General features: G+C 38.3%; 1 protein-coding gene across 1 annotated transcript in view; it reads left to right on the plus strand.

Annotated features, from left to right (window-relative positions):
- Nucleotides 1–14,957, plus strand: part of LOC126293289 (intermembrane lipid transfer protein Vps13-like) — a 391,345-nt gene that overhangs the window by 15,207 nt on the left and 361,181 nt on the right. Inside the window, 2 exon segments of the mRNA XM_049986411.1 lie at nucleotides 1,032–1,151; nucleotides 8,190–8,316. Coding sequence (XP_049842368.1) covers nucleotides 1,032–1,151; nucleotides 8,190–8,316 — 247 coding nt within the window.

Raw genomic sequence — 14,957 nt, forward strand, 5'->3', positions numbered from 1 at the left:
TTTCCTTCTGTATATAAAAGGTAGTATCCCAACCGATTCCCTGACTCATCACCACCCAGCCCAAACTGCTAGGGATAGACACTTGAAACTGGGTGTTGATACTACACTGTAGGCATCGTTTAAGAAGGGATTTTTCAAAATTCTACCCATAATGGGATGAAGTAGGGGATTGCTTTTTTGAAAATGTCACTATTAAGGGAATTTTGAAGCCAGCACTACGTAAGTTGGAATTTGGTTTCTTGGTCAGAAATAAATGTCTCATCTTTGGAAATTTAACCTTTAAGATGGTGAAAGGTTTTTGAACATAAATCATTATTAAAGAACTACTAAACAATTTTTAAAGCTACACCTATAATCTATGAAAATTGGTACTTGACTTCTCAGCTAGGGGGGAAAAAAGTGTGTGTTTTTGGAAATTCAACCCATAAGGGGAAGGGGGTAAAACAGGATAAAAAAATTTATGAAAATATTTTGTTATATTTCAAATTTTAAAGTTAAATCTTCTCAGGTACAAATAAAGAAGTTGCAAGGGGCGAAAATTTCCATTGCAGCATCACCATAAGAACTGAAATGGGAGGGCTAACAAAAACCTCAGACTCCAGCTATTGGAATTGCTTATTGGTCTGAAGCAGATTCGGAAAGGACAATTCTTCTATGGTCATAATTAATGTGAAAAGTTTAGAACATGTTGCAATTTGTGAACTAAATCAAAGAAAGCTATTTAACAGTCACAAAAACCCATTGGCTTTGTCAAGTTTGTGTAGAAAAAGAAACAGCTCTTTAATGTATTAATTTTTCAGTATGCACAATACATGTGTATAAAATTATTTTTATTGTAACAACTATGCAACACAATTGAAGCAATGGGCACTAAGCTAGTCTGGTTTAAGAGTGATACCACAGCACTTTGATATGTTTCAACTGTGTACTGATTTTACCATACCTCTGTTCAATGGCTACAAGTTTGGCAGCATGGCAGCATTTCAGATATAATTTTTAGATGTGAAGTAACACAATAACTGTGTTTCCAGTGTTGGGACCAATAAATTCATCAGCAAAGTTACGTATCAACCCTAAGCCCGAACAGGATGGTTCAAACTTCAGTATACCGAAGATGCTGCTGGACTTTGCTCTGGAGAAGCTGTCAGTAGGTGAGTTCTTGCCACGTGTTCTTTTTTGTGGGTATATTTTGGTGGTGTCCAATGCAAAACACATGTTTATTTTAACCAAACTATACAATAAAATGCTTTTTTTAAGGACTCAAATATTTTTTTCTGTAAATAGCGGTTTTCCTTAAATGGGGGTTTTGCCAGAGTGCATGTAATGAGTGATCCTGAATTATAAATAGAGCATATTTAGGTGGTATAAGGGCTGCTTAATTACAAAATTAGCAATTGTGTGTGCTTCATATTTAAATGCAGTAAGTATACAATTATTACACTTTTCACAGAACACATTCTTTACTTTTACTTTTGTAAATCATTAGGTCATGTTTATTTTGTCTTTCCAGCACATTGTAGTGAAATAAATTGTTGCTCCATCTGTTGATATTAGTTGCAATTGATTCCTCTTTCTTAAAAGAGGAAAAGAAATTCGTGAATTCCTTCATCTTCTTCATCGTCACCTTCATTGTTACTGCCAACTCCTACTTGTATTTCTCCATAAGCATTTCACTTGCATAAATCTTGGTTATAGATGTCAGGATATTATCATCACAGCAAACAGTGTCCTGAAATGTTGCATTTAATAAATATCAGTTTTTGCTATTCCATCATTCAATGACGTTATCTTCAACAGCAACTGGCCTGCCACATGTAGGCTTTCTGAAACAATTTAAAACAGTTTGTTGTGGTACAGAATTCCAGACAACAACAAACATGTGTAGCCTGTAAATGCTGAATCTAATCACTTCTTTCCTCTTAAAGAATGAAATTGAATGTTACACACGTGCTACTCTGTATCTGGATTTAACTGTGCAGTTTGGAGAAAGGAACACAGCATTCATATTCTTCAGAAATTACCTTTCCTTATGATCTATGGGGCACTCATTGTAGTGTCTAAACAACTGAAAAAATTGTTGCCGACATCTCCAGGGGCTACTGTTGTATAAAGTAGAGTTTATATGTTTTGGAAACACATGGTTGATTAATAGTGGCAGCAACTTTTGACTTCCATCAGTGTTTACACTCAATAGTGTCATCATCCTTTCTTTACTTTTTTTAACACCATGGCATTTTTCTTCCTTAACGGAATATGATTTTGCATTTGCAGAAAGCCTTGCCAGTTTCATCAGTTTCAAAATATGTGTGGGCTCATAGCCCTGTATCAGTCATGGCAATGTGATGGTCTTCCACTTGTTCACACTTTCTGTGACCAGATCCTCATTTTTTCCACTTAAAATTTGAAATGGCAGTTTGATATTTTTTAAAAGCAATTCATCCAACCCTTCAGTCCGCTAAAATTTTCAGTGCCGATCTTCAGACCTCAGAGCTGTTTCACGAGCCTACTGTGCATATGTTTCTGCTGATAGAAATTCTTTCACTGCTCAGCCGTTGAAACTGCACCACAGGAACTGTTAGCTTCAGCATTTAACAACGCTTCCTTATTTTTGAATATGCTGCACATGTAGATGATGCAAAATTGATTTTCTTTACCATGTTAGTAAGATTCGTGTCAAGATTGCCGTTGTCAGGTTTTGCTATACTCTTAAGTATTCTATGTTTAAAGACTGTAACTCCACAAAGGTAAAATTGATCATATCAACACTCCAGTAGCCAAACAAATACACTTACTGCGCTTTGTACTTGTGGGCTCTGTTATTGTGATATCAGATCATGTGATGTAAGTTGAATGGAAATTGATTTCAAATTCTTTCAGCGCGCCTGTTGGTATTGCTAAAAGGGAAGTTGACTTATTGACTACTATCTAGACACACATCGAACAGATGAATCGATTATCGTGTAATGCATCGTAGGAAAAAATTATGGCTTGTGTGAAATGAAGTGGAAAGAAATCAGAAACTCAGTAGAACATGTTAGGAATTATGTAAAAACTAAATTGCAATTTGCAAAGTGTTTCATGTTTATTTCTTAAAAGTGGACTACTTCTTAAAGCAGAGTTCATTACAAGCTGGGAGAAATAATATTGTTCTTATTGGAGGTTCACTGAGACCAATGGAAATATTTGTTAAAAGCAGGATTTCCTTAAAAGTTGGTTCATTAATTCAGGGTAATGCTATATTAGTGAAGATTTGCCATCATCAGAAATTTTTTACATCTTAAAAATAAAAAGAATTGTATACAGTGACATTAAATATGTTTCTGATGTTTTTATTTTCTAACAGTGCTTTAGAACATTGAAATAACTTTCCTTTTTTCACATGTCACCTAAAATTTACACATGTGATTCGTAGAATGGATTTAATGTTAATGGCTGAATTACATGATAGAAACATTTGCTCCAGTTGGAGCAAAATCCTCTCTGTCAGACAGCCCATCTTCTCTTAGCCCTTTTTGATATCAAGGACTGAATTTTGGAATGCTCTTCCTCACTAGATCGAAAAACTGAAACACATCTTCAGCTTCAGAGGCTTTCTATTAAAACAATATACCATTGAAACAACAGAAATGCTTGTCTTGTTATTATATACATTCCATAAGAAATATTAGCTTTGAGAAATGTTTAACTAGCTTCCTTGAAATGTTCAATGAAACCTTTCCTCTTAGAACCAGAAGTTAAAAAAAATAGTAGACTTAAATTGATAACATGAGGTATAAAAATTTGTAGTGCCACAAGAAAGCAACTTCACAGTAAACTATAATATTACTAGAAAGGCATTTACATTATAAAGCTATGTTTAAAATAGTTGTGGAGGCAGCCAAACCAGTGCCAAACAATAATTGCACTTTACAATGTAAATGTATGACAAAGGTAGAACAGGCTGATGTCAAATAAGAGTTAGCTGTTAGTTAGTAGTCATGAAATATCTAGGATTAAACTAGGGAACAGTCATATTGTAACAAACACAGCTTAGATATTAGAGTATTTAAATGGATTCTTAATGAATGTATTGCAGCATTTGCAATGTAGGTGTCCTACAAAACCATTGTTCCACCAGTTTTTGAGTATTTCTTGTTGGTTTGGGTCCTTTACCAGGTAGGATCAATAGAGGACGCTGATCTGGAGAAGAGCTGTGTGGTTTGTCATTGATTAGTTTAGTCAGATGCTGTGAGAATGCCATATACATCTCTAACAGGGTAACAGTAAAAAATCTGAAAATCTTCAGTCTGCAAAGAGTAGACAACATTGCCTCCTCCCAAATATTTCTTGCAAAGCAACCCTGACAGTAAAATTGAGGGGATACAGCTCACTAGACAGCTTACCAACTGTTTTTGTTCCCATGCACTGTTGACAAATTGAACAGAAAAGAGGGGGAAAGATAGTCAGAAGTGATACCTGATTTGCCATTTACCACAAGCTGGCATGCAGTGAATGGATGTGGTGGTAGAATAGTACATTTTAGATTCAGATGATGATGAAAAATGAATGATATTGTTCTCTGAGTGATTGCTATACAGAGTCCTTCAGTTATTGTTACAGTTAACAGTATAATGTGGTACTTGGACAGATAACTTTGTTGTGTTATCTGATTTTATGTAAAACTGTAATTGTTAGGATTTTTTAGACAACTACATAACTATGATAATGATGTGTGCTAAAGTAGTTAATTAAAATTTTGACCAGTAACATGACTGCAATCTGGATGTCCTGCTTACTAGGCATATGTACTAACTGCTGTAATCTCTGGCACTGTTGCTACCATAGTTACACGGATTCCCTAGCATGTCTCCCTCCCTCATATAGATTCCAACTCACACCTCAGCCCATTGCTAGTCCTCTTATAAACTCACATCCATATTGAGGAGGCTGCCCAGTACTGGAATAGTGCCTTAGCAATGAGTGAAATGGGGTTAATCCTGCCTGTGCCTCGGGCATATGTGATATATTAATCACATGCAGTTGATGCCCCTGAGACATAGTGAGTTTCACCTTTATCTACTATAATGGTGTAGGCTGAAGTAATGAATTAAAATTCAAACCAGTGCTGGGTGGAGGTGTGAACTGGAATTTGTGTGAGGAATGGAGATGTACTAGGGCAATCTGTGCAACTGTAGTAACCGCAGTGCCAGAGTGGCACATCAGATTAGCAAATCTGCCTAGTAAGCATGGACCTGGGTTTGAATCCCGGTGCTGGTGTTGTTGTTGTTGTTGTTGTTGTTGTTGTCGTTGTCATTTTCAATCCTGAGACTGGTTTGATGCAGCTCTCCATGCCACTCTATCCTGTGCAAGCTTCTTCATCTCCTAGTACCTACTGCAACCTACATCCTTCTGAATCTGCTTAGTGTAGTCATCTCTTGGTCTCCCTCTACGATTTTTACACTCTACCCTTCCCTCCAGTACTACACTGGTGATCCCATGATGCCTCAGAACGTGTCCTACCAAGTGAATTCTTCTTCTACTCAAGTTGTGCGACAAATTCCTCTTCTCCCCAGTTCTATTCAGTGCCTCTTCATTAGATACGTGGTCTACCCATCTAATCTTCAGCATTCTTCTGTAGCACCACATTTTGAAAGCTTCGTTTCTCTTCTTGATTTCCTTGCCATTGCCAGTCTACATTTTATATCCTCTCTACTTCGACCATCATCAGTTATTTTGCTTCGCAAATAGCGAAAATCATCGACCCTGTAGATACTAAAAGGTTTCAGATAGATTTTACAATGGTAAGACAGAGATTTAGGAACCAGGTTTTAAATTGTAAGACATTTCCAGGGGCAGCTGTGGACTCTGACCACAATCTATTGGTTATGAACTGTAGATTAAAACTGAAGAATCTGCAAAAAGGTAGGAATTTAAGGAGATGGGACCTGGATAAACTGAAAGAACCAGAGGTTGTACAGAGTTTCAGGGAGAGCATAAGGGAACGACTGACAGGAATGGCGGAAAGAAATACAGTAGAAGAAGAATGGGTAGCTCTGAGGGATGAAGTAGTGAAGGCAGCAGAGGATCAAGTAGGTAAAAAGATGAGGGCTAGTAGAAATCCTTGGGTAACAGAAGAAATATTGAATTTAATTGATGAAAGGAGAAAATACAAAAATGCAGCAAGTGAAGCAGGAAAAAAGGAATACAAAATCTCAAAAATGAGATCGACAGGAAGTGCAAAATGACTAAGCAGGGATGGCTAGAGGACAAATGCAAGGATGTAGAAGCTTATCTCACTAGGGGTAAGATAGATACTGCCTACAGGAAAATTAAAGAGACCTTTCTTGGTCTCCCTCTACGATTTTTACCCTCCACGCTGCCCTCAAATACTAAATTGGTGATCCCTCGATGCCTCAGAACATGTCCTACTAACCTATCACTTCTTCTAGTCAAGTTGTGCCACAAACTTCTCCCCTATTCTATTCAATACTTCCTCATTAGTTCTGTGATCTACCCATCTAATCTTCAGCATTCTTCTGTAGCACCACATTTCGAAAGCTTCTATTCTCTTCTTGTCCAAACTATTTATCGTCCATGTTTCACTTCCATACATGGCTACACTCCATACAAATACTTTCAGAAACGACTTCCTGACACTTAAATCTATACTCGATGTTAACAAATTTCTCTTCTTCAGAAACGCTTTCCTTGCCATTGCCAGTCTACATTTTATGTCCTCTCTACTTCGACCATCATCAGTTACTTTGCTCCTCAAATAGCAAAACTCCTTTACTACTTTGTCTCATTTCCAGTGCTGGTACAAATTTTAATTCAGTGCTTCAGCCTCCACGATTATCATAGATAAAGATGAGACTCAATATGTCTTAGAAACCTCAGCTGTATATTATTAACTACTTAACTGATTGTTTTTTGGATGTTGGGGAAAGTAGTGTGCTTGCCACTGTACAGTATGGAAGGTGGAGAAGATTATTCTGTCAGATGACTGAGAATTGTAAATACAATAAAATAATTCTGTGTTTATTGCAGTGAGAATGTTTGCAATGGGCTCTCAAAAAAAAAAAAAAGGCAAGCTACACTGACAAGGACACCACACAGTAATCAGATTTTTGTATTGTTTATATTTATGTTATGTGAAGTTCAGAATTCAAATACTCATCACCCAAAGCAGTTTTATATAACTCCCAAAAATTCTTGAGAAAATTGACTGAAGGTTTCCAAGACTCTTTACTTTACCAAAGCCAGAACATTATCTCCCCCCCCCCCCCCCCCCTAGTGGGCTACTTAATTCAACAGTAGAACACTTGTCTGAGTGAGTATATTGTTTATTTTTTACTAACATTTAAAATTATCACTAACTGGCAATGCTGTAAGTAGGAGAGGTGACCCTGAACTGCCTAGTTTCATGATGACCACTATAACACGTAAATTTGCATTAAGTGCTGCCAAACTTCTCAGTTTCTGAAATGTTTTTCTTGCTGTTGCCAGTCTGGATTTTATATCCTCTCTACTTCAGCAGTTGTCTGTCATTGTGCTACCAAAATAGCAGAACTCGTCTGTTATTTTCAGTGTTTTATTTCATGATTTTATTCCCTCAGCACCACCTGACTTAATTAAACTAAATTCCATTACCCTTGTTTCACTTTTGCTGATGCTCATATTCTAACCTATTTTCAGGACACTATCTGCTTTATTCAACCGATCATCCAAATCCTTTGCTGTCTGACAGAATTACAATGTCAGTGGCAAGTCCCATAATTTTTACTCTTCTCCCAGAACTTTTGTCCACTTTCCAAATTACTCTTCAGTTGTTTTTTTAGCACTTGTTTGATATACATATTGAGTAACAATACTGTAGATAGACTGCAATCCTGTCTTCGTCCCTTCTTGATTACTGCTTACCTTGTATGCCCTTTGACTTTATAACTGTGGTCTGGTTGTAAATGACCGTTCATTCCCTATATTTTTATCCTACTATCTCCATTATTTTGTAATGAGTTTTTACTGTTTAATAGGCATATATTGTCAGTTATGGTGTTTATATCTGTTTCTGTCAAAGTGGAACATGCATCAGTAAACAGCAGTGATTGTTCAGTGCTAAATTAAACAGATCTTAAAATTAATGATTGAGACTGTAGTTTTTAGGATGGAGAACGGTTGACGCACTTTCAACTGTCTGCCTACTGTTGCAGGTGTCAGCAAAGAGCAGTATCAAGACTTGATTGAGCTTCTGGAGTCCATGGACCGCATGAACCGTGCTGCCCAATACCGGAAGTATCGCCCCCATTTGAATTCCTATCGAGGCCACTACAAGCAATGGTGAATTTTCCATTACTTTTCTAGTAGCTGTGATGAATTATTTTGTTCGTATGCAAATGTTTCTTATTGCAGAAATGGAACCTACATAATGTGTTGAACTTTATCATTTTGGGCTGGATACTTGAAGCTCACTACTTTGCATTCACATTCATTTAATAATGAAACAGTTACAGGTCATTACATCGAGCAAAATGCAACTCTTGGTTTTACCCATTCAAAGATACGTACAAGGGGGACTCAAAAATAACCGGAATTTCTTTCTAGAAAGCATATGCTTTATTGTTTTCAAATACGACCTTAATCTCCTTCGAAGTACTCTCCATTAGCATTAATGCACTTTCCAAACATTCATTCCAGTGTTCGAAGCACCTTTTAAATTCATCCTCTTTGATATTTGCTAGCACTTTCATGACATTGCGTTTTACGTCTTCCACATCCGCAAAACGCTTCCCTGTCAAGTCTCTCTTCATCCTTGGGAATAGGCAGAAGTCTGAGGGTGCTAAATCTGGCGAATAGGGCGCGTGGGTCAAGGTAGTCTTCGTTGAGGTCAAAAAATGCCAAACGCTGAGAGGTGTGTGCGCGGGAGCATTGTCGTGATGCAGGAACCACATGCCAATATCCCACAAAGCCAGACATTTTCGCAACAAACTCCTGCGAAGCCATTTCATAACCTCCAAATAGAATTGTTGGTTTACTGTCTGGATTTCAGGGACAAATTCAGAGTATATGATGTAAAAAAAAAAAAAAAAAAAAAAAAAAAAAAAAACCCAGATTAGCACTGTTTTCACTTGTCGAGCTTTTTTTGCTCGAGGTGAGCCAGGTGACTTCCATTGTGATGACTGTTGTTTACTTTCTGGATCGTACGCATAGCACTATGACTCATCACCTGTAATGATTTTGTTGAAAAAATGTGGCTCCACAGCCTTCTGCAATGGGTCAGTTTCAGCCATGTGTCATTTTCAAGCGCATGTAATACATTAAAAAAATAGTGACAGTGGATTATACATAAATTATCTACAAGCTCCCACATTTACATATACTTCATAACCCAAGTTACTTCCTCATATGTACAGGTATACATCATGTTTCTGTGCATAGGCAGCACAAAAACAATACAGTAATGTACATGATTAAATTCATTAGCTGACAAAAAAGCTGCCATATCATGGTATAGGCACACCTACAGGGTGTTTCAAAAATGACCGTTATATTTGAAACGGCAATAAAAACTAAACGAGCAGCGATAGAAATACACCGTTTGTTGCAATATGCTTGGGACAACAGTACATTTTCAGGCGGACAAACTTTCGAAATTACAGTAGTTACAATTTTCAACAACAGATGGCGCTGCAAGTAATGTGAGAGATATAGAAGACAACGCAGTCTGTGGGTGCGCCATTCTGTACGTTGTCTTTCTGCTGTAAGCGTGTGCTGTAAGCGTGTGCTGTTCACAACGTGCAAGTGTGCTGTGGACAACATGGTTTATTCCTTAGAACAGAGGATTTTTCTGATGTTGGAATTCCACCGCCTAGAACACAGTGTTGTTGCAACAAGACGAAGTTTTCAACGCAGGTTTAATGTAACCAAAGGACCGAAAAGCGATACAATAAAGGATCTGTTTGAAAAATTTCAACGGACTGGGAACGTGACGGATGAACGTGCTGTAAAGGTAGGGCGACCGCGTACGGCAACCACAGAGAGCAACGCGCAGCTAGAGCAGCAGGTGATCCAACAGCGGCCTCGGGTTTCCATTCGCCGTGTTGCAGCTGCGGTCCAAATGACGCCAAAGTCCACGTATCGTCTCATGCGCCAGTTTACACCTCTATACATACAAAATTCAAACGTGGCAACCCCTCAGCGCCGCTACCATTGCTGCACGAGAGACATTCGCTAACGATATAGTGCACAGGATTGATGACGGCGATATGCATGTGGGCAGCATTTGGTTTACTGATGAAGCTTATTTTTACCTGGACGGCTTCATCAATAAACAGAACTGGCGCATATGGGGAACCGAAAAGCCCCATGTTGCAGTCCCATCGTCCCTGCATCCTCAAAAAGTACTGGTCTGGGCCGCCATTTCTTCCAAAGGAATCATTGGCCCATTTTTCAGATCCGAAAGGATTACTGCATCACGCTATCTGGACATTCTTCGTGAATTTGTGGCGGTACAAACTGCCTTAGACGACACTGCGAACACCTCGTGGTTTATGCAAGATGGTGCCCGGCCACATCGCACGCCCGACGTCTTTAATTTCCTGAATGAATATTTCGATGATCGTGTGATTGCTTTGGGCTATCCGAAACAGACAGGAGGCGGCGTGGATTGGCCTCCCTATTTGCCAGACATGAACCCCTGTGACTTCTTTCTGTGGGGACACTTGAAAGACCAGGTGTACCGCCAGAATCGAGAAACAATTGAACAGCTGAAGCAGTACATCTCATCTGCATGTGAAGCCATTCCGCCAGACACATTGTCAAAGGTTTCGGGTAATTTCATTCAGAGACTACGCCATATTATTGCTACGCATGGTGGATATGTGGAAAATATCGTACTATAGTGTTTCCCAGACTGCAGCACCATCTGTTGTTGACAATTGTAGCTACTGTAATTTTGAAAGGTTGTCTGCCTGAAAATGTACTGTTGTCCCAAGCATATTGCAACAAACGGTGTATTTCTATCGCTGCTCGTTTAGTTTGTATTGCCGTTTCAAATATACCGGTCATTTTTGAAACACCCTGTATTAAGGTGTGACCGAAGTTCTTTAGAACCTATCTACAGATGCTCAGTAACATTAAGTAAGCTACTGGCACAATATTCACTGACATATTATGTTTGTTATTCTCACATGTGCTATCTTGCTAAAAGTAGTGGACCAAAACTCAAAAATCATGCCATGCTTCATGTAATATTAAAAATTACAGTATGAAGTCCAAACTACAAAAGATTATGTTGGGCCTTTTAATGAGGTGTGCCAGTCAATCTAAAAAATACAATACTGATGTAGTGACAAATACGTCATGTGATATATTATCACCAATAACAGATTGCACACATTAGCCACATTGAGTCTCTTTCCTTTTTTTCTCTTTTAACTTTTGTACGATGTTATAATAAAACTGAAAAACCATAGTTAGATTACACCATATCAGTACAGTTATTTCGCAGTATGTATGTTTGAATGTGCAGGTGTTATGTGAAGGAGACGACACTTACTTTGGACTGCCTTTATGGGCCAACTACATTACAGTCCAACTTAATTTGTATGTATAAAAGTACCTTCCTCAAAACTTCCCTTTCACATTGTCACATAATGGTTGTAAGTAAAGTGACCTTCCACAGTAACCACAGCAGCCATGGAATACCACAATATGGCCTCCCAAATCCTTGCCAAATCCACAGTGTATTCCACTCCTGGGTTGCAGATTCTCCCAGAAGGTAGAAACAGTGTGAAACGTGACCCAACCACCAAATTACTTTCTTCCATTGCACCATAGTCCAGGTATTGAGGCTTCAGCACAATGTTTTCCTGTTATGGGGGTTTGCATCTCCGATGAATAGTGTTGCTATTCAGCTTACCTTGCAATTCTGTGCTTTTGAAGCTCTCTTTGTTGTGTTTTAATGCTGGCAGAGTTCACGAATGGGGCATTCAATTCTGCAGTAACTTTTGCAACTGTTGTCCTCGTACCTTTTATCACAATCCTGTTCAGTGACCATCCGTCATGATACCTAAAACACAGTTTTGTTCACGTTGTGACTTAGTGTCGGAGATTTTTTTCATTTTCTCTGTATGTGCTATAAATCTTTATAATTATTGTTGAAACATACAACACTTCAGCTACGCTGATTGCAGAAGCACCTTACTATATGAGCACCAATAATTTGCCCACATTTGAGGATACTTAGCTCTGACATCATGTATTCACAACTACATGAACACTGTTCTGACCACCTTTGTCATCGTAATGTAATGAGGACATTGTGCAGGTACCATTCATGGTCAAATACATCATTGCTAGATGCAGGCATAGCGTAGCATCTTCATTTACCCTATTTACTCCAGTATAAGTCTCTCTCTCTCTCTCTCTCTCTCTCTCTCTCTCTCTCTCTCTCTCTCTCTCTCTCTCTCTCTGGCGGACGTGTGTGTGTGTGTGTGTGTGTGTGTGTGTGTGCGTGTGTGTGTGTGTGTGTGTGTGTGTGCGTGTGTGCGCGCGCTAGTGTGCACCTGTCCTTTTTTCCCCCTAAGGGAAGTCTTTCCGCTCCCGGGATTGGAATGACTCCTTACCCTCTCCCTTAAAACCCACATCCTTTCGTCTTTCCCTCTCCTTCCCTCTTTCCTGAAGAAGCAACCATCGGTTGCGAAAGCTAGTAATTCTGTGTGTGTGTTTGTCTGTTTTGTTCATTGTGCCTGTCTGCCAGCGCTTTCCCACTTGGTAAGTCTTGGAATCTTTGTTTTTAATATATTTTTACATTGTGTAATAGATTGATATAGGGATTTTCTTACAAATGTAGTTGGAGCTTTGGTTATTCAAGTTACATGCAGATTTATTTTGAAGAATTCTGTGGAAAGGGTAGGGCAAATGGTACTCGCAGTCAAAAAGTTCCAAATTTTGCGATATGCCAAAGTGCTCTATGCAGTATTGATCTTGCTCGAACGAGCAAGTGACGTTTGTACTCGCATGATGCTGCTGCTGCAAGGGATACGCGAGAAACTATCGACTAGCCACCATGACAGTCTGTTGCTATGCTTAAAATTTGAAAGTTTTGTGAAGTACAGAAAAACATAAAATTTATTGCTATAATCTTACAAACTGTCATTCTAATAGAACAGGTTTGCAATAAAAGTTCTCATACATGTGAACACACATTTATGGTGCTGTTTAAGTAGAGTTAACATTGAAAGGCGAGTATGTTGTCCTTAAAAAAAAATGTTAGTTGATTCTGTATGCAAGGTAATATTTTATTTGATTATAAGGTACTAAAATGACTTACCAAGCGGTTTGCAAATGAGAAATTTGATCACTGCTCAAATATCAAAATACTGGGTAACACATTACCACCTTTTAATCAGCTTTGGAACAAGATGGTGACAGTCAGATGCAGATGAAACAAGAAAGAAAATTAACCCAGAATTAAATGGAAAAAAAAGGTTGTATTAAACTGACTGTAATTGTTAGGAGAATAAATTACAGCAGCAAGACCCTTCATGGAGATAGTAATGACAGACATCACTAGATCACAGGACTTTGCCTGAGCCCATTTGAATTGAATTTAAGATTGGACAAATACATAACAATGGCGTACATTTCTGCAGGAGATGGTAAAAGCCTAGACAGGGTCCAGTGGCATACTTAAGAGTACATGTTTCCTGCAACAATGTAATTGATGCTCACCACGATTTATGATGAGAATTAAAGAGGATGTGTTAACTGCTGGTTCTGCGCAACCAATGAGGGAGCGGTAGCCAGCAGATATGTGTGGAAGCAACAGACATTCTCACGTCAGTATAAGAGTGAAATCTGGTATGTATTCAGGAAATAAACATCTGCATTCTCAGGTTCCAACATAACCACTACCTTAGATACTGCAGTGTATTTGAAAGAAACAGCAAAATATTTGTGACATTGTTGATATAAATGTCATAACTGTTCTATTAGGATGATGATGATGATTCAGACAGATTAAGTTTGCAAACACGTTAGAGAAGATAAAAATTAATTGTAAACCATTTCTGCTTGTTTTATTTCTTCTTGTATTATAAAATGTAGACAATTAATAAATGCCTTAGTTTAAAATAGATATAATGCTTTCGACACTGTTGATTGGATTAATCTCTTTCAAATTTTGAAGGTGGCAGGGGTAAAATACAGGGAGCAAAAGGCTATTTACAATTTGTACAGAAACCAGATGGCAGTTATGAGTCGAGGGGTATGAAAGGGAAGCAGTGGTTGGGGAGGGAGTGAGACAGGGTTGTAGCCTATTCCTGATGTTATTCAATCTGTATATTTAGGAAGCAGTAAAGGAAACAAAAGGAAAATTGGGAGTAGGAATTAAAATCCATGGAGAAGAAATAAAAACTTTGTGGTTTGCCGATGACATTGTAATTCTGTCAGAGACAGCAAAGGACCTGGAAGAGCAGTTGAACAGAATGGCCATTGTCTTGAAAGGAGTATATAAGATGAACATCAACAAAAGCAAAACAAGGATAATGGAATGTAGTTGAACCAAATCGGGTGACGCTGTGGGATTAGATTAGGAAATGAGACACTTGAAGTAGTAAAGGAGTTTTGCGATTTGGGGAGCAAAATAACTGATGATGGTCGAAGTAGAGAGGATACAAAATGTAGACTGGCAATGACAAGGAAAGCGTTTCTGAAGAAGAGAAATTTGTTAACATCGAGTATAGATTTAAGTGTCAGGAAGTCTTTTCTGAAAGTATCTGTATGGAGTGTAGCCATGTATGGAAGTGAAACACGGACGATAAGTAGTTTGGACAAGAAGAGAATAGAAGCTTTCGAAATGTGGTGCTCCAGAAGAATGCAGAAGATTAGATGGGTAGATCACACAACTAATGAGGAGGTACTGAATAGAATTGGGGAGAAGAGGAGTTTGTGGCACAACTTAACTAGAAGAAGGGATC

The sequence above is a fragment of the Schistocerca gregaria genome, chromosome 10 (genome assembly GCF_023897955.1).
Source record: "Schistocerca gregaria isolate iqSchGreg1 chromosome 10, iqSchGreg1.2, whole genome shotgun sequence".
Classification (NCBI taxonomy): domain Eukaryota; kingdom Metazoa; phylum Arthropoda; class Insecta; order Orthoptera; family Acrididae; genus Schistocerca; species Schistocerca gregaria.